This window comes from Anolis carolinensis, chromosome 1 (genome assembly GCF_035594765.1).
Source record: "Anolis carolinensis isolate JA03-04 chromosome 1, rAnoCar3.1.pri, whole genome shotgun sequence".
In the NCBI taxonomy this organism is placed as follows: domain Eukaryota; kingdom Metazoa; phylum Chordata; class Lepidosauria; order Squamata; family Dactyloidae; genus Anolis; species Anolis carolinensis.
Window position 1 is genome coordinate 219,730,083 of NC_085841.1, and position 12,069 is coordinate 219,742,151.

General features: G+C 36.7%; 1 protein-coding gene across 3 annotated transcripts in view; it reads right to left on the reverse strand.

The window, feature by feature from the left end:
• The window catches only part of pkp4 (plakophilin 4), a 149,883-nt gene that overhangs the window by 42,386 nt on the left and 95,428 nt on the right, over nucleotides 1-12,069 (reverse strand). For 2 of the 3 annotated variants that reach the window (XM_008119250.3, XM_003226443.4), the window contains exons 8-9: nucleotides 1,902-2,093; nucleotides 36-252 (exon numbers count right to left, since the gene is read on the reverse strand). In XM_008119250.3, coding sequence (XP_008117457.2) covers nucleotides 36-252; nucleotides 1,902-2,093 — 409 coding nt within the window. The remainder of the gene's footprint in view (nucleotides 1-35; nucleotides 253-1,901; nucleotides 2,094-12,069) is intronic. The other variant, XM_008119251.3, reaches the window with a different exon arrangement.

The window sequence follows — 12,069 nt, forward strand, 5'->3', positions numbered from 1 at the left end:
TAAGTGTACTGCATTAACATAGCAAATATCCTTGCCTGGGGTCTTTCTGGATGCTATCTATCGAAGGAGATCTTGTTGTGCCATCATCAGCAGGGGTTGCATGTTGCATCCTGTTGTAACTGGACTCCGACAGTCGATAATGAAGTGACCTGTAGGGTTCTGCGTAGGTAGCTGTTGTGTTCAGAGCATAATTATTTCTTTGGTATGTAAGTGTGCTACGCTGACTGGATGATCTTTGCAGATTTCCAATACCTGGCACATGAAATCAATATTAAGTAATGCTCAGCATTTGTGTGTACATATTTTGACACACAGACACAAGCACAGAGACTCTTGCTAGTTGTTGTTATGCACCTTAAGGTCAACTCTGACCTATGGCAACCTCATCAATAGGGTTTTTATGGAAAGATTTATTCATAGGAAATTTGTCATTGCCTTCCTCTTAGGCCATGAAAAGGTTTCCATGGAGTGGGTTAACATGGCTGAACAGAGATTGGGATTTTATCCTTCTAGAGTCCAAGTCCAACAATCAGATTACTAGCCCTAAAATGTTCTGGCCCAACTTACCTGTCCAAACATCTCTCCCTCTATGAACCACCTCGGAGGTTAAGATCTTCTGGGGAGGCCCTGCTCTCGGTACCACCTCCTTTGCAGGTGCAGATGGTGGGGACAAGAAACAGGGCCTTCTCTTGGCTATGGAACCCCCCCCCCCCAGCGAAATTAGATCAGCTCCCTCCCTCCTGTCCTTTAGGAAGAAAGTAAAAATGTGGCTATGGGACCAAGCCTTCGGACAGTAAGCTCAGTGCAATAAGTGATATGGAATAAGTGTAATTATGACCGGACTGGCTCCTGAACTTGATTTTGGACTGTGTGATTTTAATAACTGATTTTAATGTTTAGATGTTTTAATTTTTATAATTATTAATGCACATGTTTATATTTGTATTCTATGTCTGTATATGTGGCATCAAATTGTATTATGCTCTGAGTCCCCTCAGGGTGAGAAGAGAAGGGCATAAATATAGTAAATAAATACATCATATTAGCTCTTCTTGCCACCTGGCTTTAATTTCTCCTTGTCAAAACTCAACAGGGAGAGATACTTAGTGGAAGACTACTCTTATGGCTGTATGGAACCACTCTTATGGCTGTATGGAATCATTGTTAAATGGTTTTCCAACCTCTTGTATCATTAGAAATATGTCTGGAAAGGGATTCTCCTAAATAATGTGGAATGTGGGCAGGGGGTAATTTTGGGGAGAAAAGAAATGCCTTATGTCAGAAGTTGTTCATTGAGGCCCCTCAGCTGTCCACAGAACAGATGGAAGTGGCTGGGTAGAATAGGTTAAGAAATTTTCTTATCATGAAATTCTTTATGTTAACTGATTTTAGGATTCAAATAATCAGGTTAGGGTTTTTTTCCAACCACAAAAAATCTTAATACAAATGCTCATAGGATTGTTAATTTCTATGTCTATACATTACTGCCCACTCTGTATTTTTTAGCATATAGTTATAATAATGATAAGAATAGGGTTAGATTCAAATTAGGAATGAAAGCATTCATAATATATGAAACTCAAATTGCTCCCATTGAATTCAACATGTCTTTTGGTGAATAGCACACTGGTGAATAGTACAACTAATAATATATAAATAAAGCAATTAGCTAATAACATTTAAATAATATTTAAAACCAGACTAACTTTCAACAGAGATTGATAAGTAAATAAACTGAGATGGTATTTTAGCTGTCAAAATCAAACATTTCAAAATGTACAAATCCTGCACTTTTTCAGGCAGAGTTAGATAAATACAAGTTTCTTGTAAGTTTCAACTTACAGCAGTTCATTTCTACATCTACAGTTTAATTTTACAATTAATATTAGTTTCATGCATACCTGAGCCAGTTCGATATAATGCTGTCTGGGATCCTTGGTGCACATCAGCTGTTCCATGAGTTGGACTATGGTACACTGGACTATAATAGGTTCTACCTTCATATATGGGAGTGATGTGTAGATCAGGAGAGACAGTTGAACGCAGCTCTTGTCCAAGCTGACTGTGCTGACTGGCATATGAACTCCTCAAGCCTAGAGAGGAAAGTGACAAGCGAGCAAGTTGCAATCAGGCTGAATGCAAGTAAATAATCAGTTTTACACTATAAACTTTCAAGCTCCAATTGGGCACACCTATCAGTGCTTCCCACTCAAACAGATAACACTGCGTGTGATCGTTGTCTAAATTTATAATGAGATAAAAATTAATTTGTATGCTAATCTGCATTTTAGAATATATGTCGGATGTACCTGATTTGATCAGAATCATGCTCAACATGTAAGGAATTGCTTAGTTACCTTTGTATAATAGATGGTACAAATCAAGCTTTCATGGCTATAAAAACTACAAATTCTATTTTTGTGTATGTACACATGCATTATTATAATTTACACTACCATGGTTTGAATCTGAACCTTCTCCTCCATGAATAGAATTAGATAATGGAATCAGCAGAACTCCTTCTAAATATGGATTTTTTTTTAATTCAGTGAGGCCTCCTATGCCACTCCCCAGCTGCTTGAGTGCTGAAGAATAGAATAACCGAATAATAACTATTGCCATTTTACAGTAGATGGTATCAATTGAAAATCATATTCCCATCTTCCTGCTGCTTGGAGTAGTTAAAGGGGATCTCCACTTAGGAAGTGTTCCCTCTGTTAGGAGCAAACTCTTGATGCAGTCCTATAGCTCTACAAAAGGGACATATCACATTTAAGTAATTCCTTCTATTATTATTTCAATGTTTATTAAAAACAACTGAGTTTTTACACCAGTTCTTTATATAGAGTGCTTAACCTGACTCTCCAAATTTGGTGAACATCATCTGACCCAAATTTAAAACAGCATACAAAGTCATAGAACATCTGTATGGGGCCAAAACAATTACTCATTTTACTTCAGGTAGAGCCTGCAACATTTTGGAATTCCGTTATTATTACTGCAGAGACTTCATCTGTGAAGATGGTAGGAAATAAACTCACTATGGGACATGTAATGTCCTTTACTTTCTAATTCAGTTGGGGAGAGGGACAGACAAGCACCATGGTCGCCAACAAAAAATTGCCCTCAATCATGTTCAGATAGATTATAATCTGCAGTTAAGGGAAGATCTGACAATGAATAAGTGCTCCTCAGTTCCCAATTTCCCCCCAGTGCTTTTGTGCTTGAAAAAGAAATAGAATTACAGCATGCTTGTGCCCAACCTCTTTGCCCCTGCTTCTTTTTATCAGCTCTTCCTAAGTGTTTGAAATGTCTCATCTGGATTCTTTTTTAGCATTCCCAAAAAAGGTCACCAAAAGGAGTAGAAATTTTGGCATGCCAACTGTAATTAATTTATAGCCATTCAACATTAAAGCTGGGATCTTAAGAATAATTAGAATAAAGTAGCATTCTGTTCTTTTCTGGCCTAATGTTTTGCATTAATTTTCAGAGACCACCGTGGGTAGTGAACTGAATAAATTCACTATGCACCCACTAACTGCTGTTTTTAAACCGAACACTGAGGTTTCCTGTTCATTTTTTTCCAGATGATATAGAAACTTCTTTTATCTTTCAGGTATCATATCTTTTGTTCTTCACCTAAAGTGAAACATCCCAGTCTAATTCTCTCCTTCTGAAGTAGCTTATCTTTAACCTTAATGATTTTGTACCCTCTCACTCTCTTTTATCAGTTGAACAGTTCCTTTGTTAAAAGGTGGCAGTTCAAACTGTGCACATTGCTCAAAGTAGCACAAAATTGGGTATTTCAAAGTATTTATGCCACAGTTAGTTACATGCCATTTTTTATGGATCACTGATGCCCACTTTTGGCAAATAATCTCTTTTTGAGGCACAATAAAAAGTGTTGGTTCTAATCCACAATTTGCCAAGTGTCCTGAAAATAAGGCACTCAAGACCACTTGTGGCCATGCAAACCTGACTGGTGGATGGAGTTTTCATTGGAAGTCCCTCTTTATATCCCATACCTGCAGAGTTATAGGGATGGCAAGTAGAAGAGGAATCTTTCTATACTTTTTCTGATGGCGGAAACTCCTCCTTGCATTCTAGTTGCACAGAAATTCCAGTATATAATCATTGTATTATTATTCATTGGCTTTGTTATTTATGTTCTGGGCCAAGCAATGCATTATTTAAAGCCGTTGCTGCTTTAAATTTGTGCTCTTTTAACCAGCATGTGTTACTTGGGCTAGTATTCAATTTATATTTTTATGATGCTCTGCTCTTCCTTAAATCGCCCCAAATGTAAATCCCCTTTCATATGGCATTCAAATCTTTTTAGCATTGCCAGCATCAGAAACAAATGTACTTGCACTAGCCTATAGTAGTAATTGCTGAGATTCTTGAAAAGGTTAATTAAAATTAACAAATGAAAACTAGCAATATCTCAGTAGGGATTACTGAACTTGTCTTTATCTTAAAAATGTATATATCAAAATATGCTTCTAACAGAAATAAATCATACAGTTTAAGGCTGTTATACTGAGGAAAACTGGTTAAGAAATCACTCTAATGTCAAAATTTATAGCCTTCTTAACTGTGGTGTACTAGGATTTGTTTTTGAAAAAAATTACTTTATGATGCTGGAGAATTTAGTCATACCATAACTACAGAATGTGAATCCCAATGCTCCCATATAAATATTATCAGTTTTCCCAAATAAAGCCATCTATCTAATAGATCATGAGAACTGCACTATAGTTCACCAGAAAGGTATACTGGGACATTTCCTCAATACATTAAGTTATAAGGCAAATATTTTTTACCCCAATGGCAAAAGCAATAGAGTTCTAGGGACAATTATGCCCTCTTGGATTTATGTTTACTTAAATATACCTGTATGTAGTTGAGTTTAATGTGCCATCGAATCTAATGTGCACCTCAATTTTTAAAACCCTTAAAACAAAAAAGGTGTTTGGTGTTGAATGCAATGTGCAGTGGCAAATGTGCATTTTTTGTCATTTGTCCAAAAAAGCTGTGCATTGCAGTTGTTGTCTGCTTAGAATTCCTTCTTTAAAAACAAATGTTTTCGCTTATATGTAAACACTTAAGCTTCCAATGAAAGAAAGAAAAACCTTGGGTTGTATGTATGCTGTAGAATGATAATGAATGCTGATGCCTCACCAAACTACAAATCCTAGGATTGCATAGCATTGAGTCATGGCAATAAAATTAGAGATGGCACCCCTCAAATAGGAGCTTCAGGTGCTCCTGAAGCAGCTTGACCTCTTGCTTTGGTGCAGTATTAAAATTACCATGTTATGCGAATCTAATGCACGCTATAATTTTAGTGAGGGAATTTAGCCAAAAAAGGTGAGCATTAGCTTTGAGTAAATAGAGTATATATGGCAACCATTGAGGTAGAAATGCCACAGAATGCCTAAATTGTAAGTCTAATTCTATGTGCATTTTGAAAAGATCCCATCCTGGTGAACAGAGAATTAAACATACTACTCTACACAATGCCTCTATTTTGTCGATTAGATTTGCATCTAAATCCCAGCTTATATGTAGAACACTAGAAAGGTGTACATTGTGACCGAGAATACGTTGGGAAAATGAGCAATATAGGATGCATTTTCTCCTTCAAAATTCTTCAACTAACACATGATGGCATTGTGAAATACACAGCCTATATTTGACAGAATTGAGAATTTCTATTTGCTCTCATGGAAAGTAATGAAAGCCATTCCTGGTTTGATTTTGTTCACTTCTCACTTTTTTCATATTATGTTTAACTAAGGGCAGTTTATCTGGAGCAAAAAAACTTGTAGCAATGCAGAGCTTTCTTCTTAACTGTTTAGTGATTCATAGTTTATTAATTTATTTACAGCATTTATATTCCGCCCTTCTCACCCCAAAGGGGACTCAGGGCGGATCACATTGCACACATAAAGGCAAACATTCAATGCCATGACATAGAACAGAGACAGAGACAAGACGCAGGCTGGCCTCGAACTCATGACCTCTTGGTCAGAGTGATTTGTTGATTTGTTGCAGCTGGCTTGCTTTCCAGCCTGCACCACAGCCCGGTCCTGAATGTATTCTAGTAATGTGAGTGGTCCAAGTATCGCACAGAGGAAACGGAAAGCTCCTAAATTATGATAATTATACAAAATGTACAAACAAGTAATTTAATGTGTTTCTAAGCCAATTATATTTCTTATTTCTGATGCAAGAGCACATTTGACAGGGAAATTCATGGTGCTGCCCTTCTCATAGTTTGATGTATAAACAAATAGACAATAAATGCTGGAAATGTTAGACAAAGGAGGAAACCTATCACTGCTGGTGGACTTGTGAAAAGACAAGGGATTTCTGGAAGATGATTCACAAGGAGTGTCAGAAAATACTAAAAGTGGAATACACAATGAGACCAGAAATCTACTTATTAGGAATGTTTGAGTCAGAAGTTTTTGCCAACCTTTAAGAAAGAAAAACTACTTCTCTTTATAATGACTGCAGTGAGAATTGTCTTTGCTAAGACGTAGAAGTTAGAAAGACACCAGACAAAGATTCTTGGCTAAATAAAATAATGGAGATAAAGGACATGGATCGATTTAACGTATTTGCTAAAAAAGAACTCAGGCAGAGGACTAAAAACGACTGACTGGTCAATATTTGAGGACTATATTAAACAGAATTACCAATTATAAGAAGAAGAGAGAGAATACGAAAGAAACTGAACAAACGGGAAAGGAAGTCCAAGAAATTAAAAAAAAAACTTAAGAGACATGAACAGAAGGAAGAATGGAAGTCCAACATACATATATAGACATTCTCCCCCCTTTTTGCTTTTTTTTTAAAAATAATTTTTTTGGGTAGTGTGTAGGGAGTGATCTTTATTTTTTCTATTTTCTCTCTTAACTTTTTTCTTACTTTCTATATGAATCTTGTTCTCACTCTTTCGTTGTATATATTATGAAAAACTTTAATAAACATATTAAAAAGTTGGGCAGTATTTTAGCATTTCATTTGCATATTGAAGTAGCTACAAAGAGTGCTGGTACTTCTTTAGTTTACAAATAATTCACTACCAAGAAGCATATCTATCATTCTTTTAAAAATGATTCCTAAGTGTTTAACAATCTTAACTACCATCCAACTTTGAGAAGAACAGTGCCATGGATTTCCCTACTGAAAGTCTTCTTGCATTAAAAAAAAAGCCAATTGGCTCAATATATATTGTTACTTACACTGATTAATATTCTCATTTAGTAGTTGGAGGGGGCACAAACAGCTATTATGAACCTCAGATTTTTAATTTTTACAAATTACACCTCTTGAACTAACATCTTGAAATCTTACTATTCATAATCCAAGGGATGAGATCTACAATAGTGGCAAATTTCAAAATAATCATATAAAAATTGTCACAGGTGCAACAAATTAAGGAGTTCTGAAAATTGGCACACCTGCCTTTTAAACTCCAATTTTACTCTGGCATATTTTGTATTCACTTCATGTTTTGGTGAAAACTACTGATGCATTTAAGTCATGCTTTTTTGTGTAGTAGTTCACAAAGTTATCAATGCTCTACTGTTCAATGTGCCTATAGCAAGAACTGCAGGCAAAATTATTTATTTCATGCCTGCTGAGGTTCATTCAGAAACTAGAATGTTGCCAGCACCACAACTTTTTCAGAGATTCTGTGCTGTATAGAAAATCCAATGGGTTGTATTTGAAACATCCTTAACATCTGAGCCAGTTAGGGAAGGCAGGACAAGCAGGAAGCAACATGTAGCTCAGCCAGACAGTAAACAGCTTTCAGGCGCAGGACAAAACGGTGGGGACTGGCAGAGCCGTTTGGGTTTCGGGCCTTTCCTCCACCACCACCTCTCTCTTGAAGGTGCCATTGAATCTATGGCACACCCAGTTCTTGAAGTCCTTTAAATGGGAAAAGGGCTGCCTTAGATTCAATAAAATATTTTAATAATAAAAATAAAAACACTAGTTACAGAAGGCAGCAGAGACAGAAACTGCATGCAAATATCTTCATACAGCATTCCCAATCAGTAACAGGTTTGAGTCCGAGAGGGATAGCAAGAGACATATAGCTGTATTCTAGGCCCAGGCTATGTAGCACCAATTAGGCCCCAAAGGAGTTAGATAATTTAATTATTAGTCATCATCTGCTCCTATCTCTTTTGTGACTTACCATAATTGCTTCTCCTGTACTCTCAAGTCCTCTTTCCATTTTGCTATTTATCTGGCTGCCTCTTCCTGCTTCTCCTTACCTATCCCCATTTAATTACAGTTGGTTCTTGGTATCCACTGAAGTTTGGTTCCATGACACTCTGTGGATACCAAAATCCATGGATACTCAAGTTCCGTTACATACAACATTGTAGTAAAATACACCCCTCATATAAAATGGCAGTATCAAGGTCTGCTTTTTGAAAGGGGAGAGGAGTATATTTTCAAGCCAAAGAAGGCTGAATCCTTGGATCGGGAGGGTTTTTTTTTGTGTCAGGAGCAACCGGAGTTGCTTCTGGAGTAAGAGAATTGGCCGTCTGCAAGGACGTTGCCCAGGGGACGCCTGGATGTTTTGATGTTTTTACCATCCTTGTGGGAGGCTTCTCTCATGTCCTCGCATGGAGCTGGAGCTGATAGAGGGAGCTCATCCGCACTCTCCCCAGGTGGGATTCGTACCTGGCAGCCTTCAAGTCAGCGACCCAACCTTCAAGTCACGAGGCTTTTATCCCCTATGCCACTGGAGGGTTGATTGTATACAGTTACTATAAGATGGGGCCAAAAAAGAGTGAAGTTGGCTTCTTAGATCATTACACTGTGTACCAGATTATACCTTGGATGTGTTCTACTTAAACCTGTGCTCTAGAATTTTCCACTTGCAATTCACTCATTAATCTTTGTAGCCCTCCACTTAGTGGTGTATTTATGGTAGATCAATACCCTCTGCCTAACATAATCTACTCCTTATTTACCTATAACAAAGCATTCAAAGAATAAGTGAAGTGTATATGTTTGTGGGGGTGGAAAGAAAAAAGTTATGCAGATGAGTAACTAACTGACCTGAATATATTGTAAAATGGGTTATCTTCCAGGATAACAACAACAACACTTTATTTATATCCCGCTCCATCTCCCCGTGGGGACTCAGGGCGGCTCAATGCCTTGTACTGTAATAAATAAGTAATACAATTTAAATAAAATACAATTTCAATAGTATATAACAAATAGTTATAAAAGCAATAATAACCATCCTATAAAACACATTTAAACTACATTAGTAAAGGGGAAATTTAAAAGCCATTTCCATAAACCATTCCACATTTCATTAAGCCATGTATTCAATCATTCATTTCACCATTTGCTTGGGAACATAGAAAGATTTTCAGTTTCATGAAAGAGGGCTGTTCTCATGTTTTTTGAGAGAGAGTTCCAGAGGTGAGGGGCAATTGCAGAGAAGGCCCTCTTGTCCCTACCAGCCAGGTTTGGGACAGGGGTGGGATTGAGAGGAGGGCCTCTCCTGATGATTGCAGTGAATCCTGGACTCCCCTCCCCAAGCTGTGTACCTGAGATTTCAGAAGGAGTGTTACCCCATCCAGCACAGGCTGTATCCCTATATCCTGATCTGCCTTGAGACTGACCAGGAGCACTACCAGGATAACCACTATGAACACATGTATACATTATTATAGAGGTGCAGTTCTATAATTTGTATGCAATCCACATGTGAGCACTCGTGTGCTGAACACAGTACATGCATACTGTTCAGAAATATTACATATTAATAAATGTTCCTATGCACAAATCAATAATCTGTGTATGGATGTAATCAAACAATCTCCTCCTCTTCTTTCTTTAATGTTCTGCAGTGTTCTGACAGAGTTGATGAAAAGACAAAGAGGAAAAAAGATATGATGGAATCTTGTATAAGGTATGATGGAATTCTGCATTTCTAAACAGACACACAACTCATTTATTTCACCTACGTGCATCACTTTTTTTGTTTGTGGGATTTCCCCCCCACAAAATCTACCATAATGATAAATTTTCTTTTCAACAACTAGGAAAATCCAGTTATTGGACAATCTGCTGAGTTATGAGTCATATAAGATCCACAAAGCCAAAACAAACTGGAAGCTCAGGCTGTGCCTAATGACCACAAACTATGCTTCATTACAATTAATTTACACTTGATGTGCCTCCACTTTTCCTTTGTCTTTCAGATGGGAAGGGCACTGTGATCTCAAAGAAAAAAGACATACCTTTCTGCTAATTGTCTGATAACTGGATATTATTATAGGACACAATCTAATGCTCAGTTGGTCATGCTGAAATCCCCAGGAACCTAAGAATGGTAAATGCACATAGGCTGGATCTACACTGGCATATAATCCAGTTTCAGAATGGAGATTAACTGCATTGGATTGAATTATATGAGTCCACACTGCTACATAGTGCAGCTCAATGTAGTAAATCTGTATTTTGAAACTGGACTAGATGGCAGTGTAGACCCAGCCTAAGTTTCTCCATCCAGCATCGTAAATGTGCTCATATACTAACGGGTAACTCTTAGACATCTTGGCTTCATCCATTATTTGAATACCTACACATATCCCCTTTAGATGATGAATTCAATCTCTCCATTTAAAAGAGTGAGTAGAAACTGTATCTATGGGGATGTCAACAAAACGGATTAATACGCTTTCACAGTGTAGCACAACATTTCTCTTGGTTAGAGATGGAACAATTCTATTCCTAAAATATCTACTCATCTGTACTATTATCTGTTAAATGGGTCTAGAAAAAAATGAAGCGACAAATGAAGCAATGAGATCATATCTATCTCACAGTAGATAGATATCATCCTTGGCTTTTGTATTTCAAAATCAGCCACAATACCCTGTAGCATTTGATGTTGTGTGAGTCAAAAAGGCCATGAAGAAGAATCATTACATATAGATTACATTTTCCTAAATGTACTATTCTGAGTTATGCTTAATTTTCATTTATCAATTCTGGAGGTCATGTTTTTCTTAACTCAATTTCAGTATTTCCTTTTACCTCAAAATATGAGATAAAATGTAATTCATTAGTTATATATTATTTATAATGACTCAAACAATTGTTTTAAAGATTTATTCAACTGAAAAACCTTTCTGAACTTTAAATACTCTTGTTACATAAAGGTACATTCCCTCCTAATTTAAGCACAACATGGGTGTATGAAAGGATAAGCCTGGGGTTAAAGAGAGCCTTTTGCCTCATGCCATCTTTCCCTACCTCCTGTGGGACTTGTACTCAGACCCTATGTGAAAAACCATCAGACATTTTGTTGTTGCTGGAGTGTAGGACAGGACATGTCTACTACTAGATCTCATGATCTAGTTCCCTAAGTTGTATTGCAAGTGCTACAAAAGTAACATGCTTCAACCTTACTTGTAAATACATCTTTCTTTCTAAAATACCTAAATAGTGGTACAGATTTTTGCTGTCTTTCATTACTCCAGTCCAACATGCAAGATACGGCAAATGACACTAGGACCCAATGTCAATCCCATTCCAGATAATATATATATGTTTTATGTGATAAAACTGAATTCTATTTATAAAAAACCCCACGAATATTAGAACAGCACAGAAAGTTTAATAAGATAAGTGCTTTTTGCCTTTTGCTGATCTACATAAGAGTATTTATTGATTCATAAAATATTCATTTAAATGAACTGAACTACACAGGTATTATTGATTGTACACACTAGATAAAAATAATAAAAGCTCATAGAGGTGATGAAACATTACATGTGCTACTACAGTAAACTACATTTGAAATTTTCTTTAGAATAAATTCAGGAAAAAGAATGATTGTGATTCCAGAGTCATCTGTTCAGATTAAAATGGGAAAATTAGGACAAACATGTATGAAATTAGATAGGGAGATAAACAGACAACCAAACAATAATCCCCGTTTCTTTCAGATGTCTCTATAACTCTAAAGATGTTAGCAAAATGTATGAAACATGACTTTGCCTTGGAACTGTATTT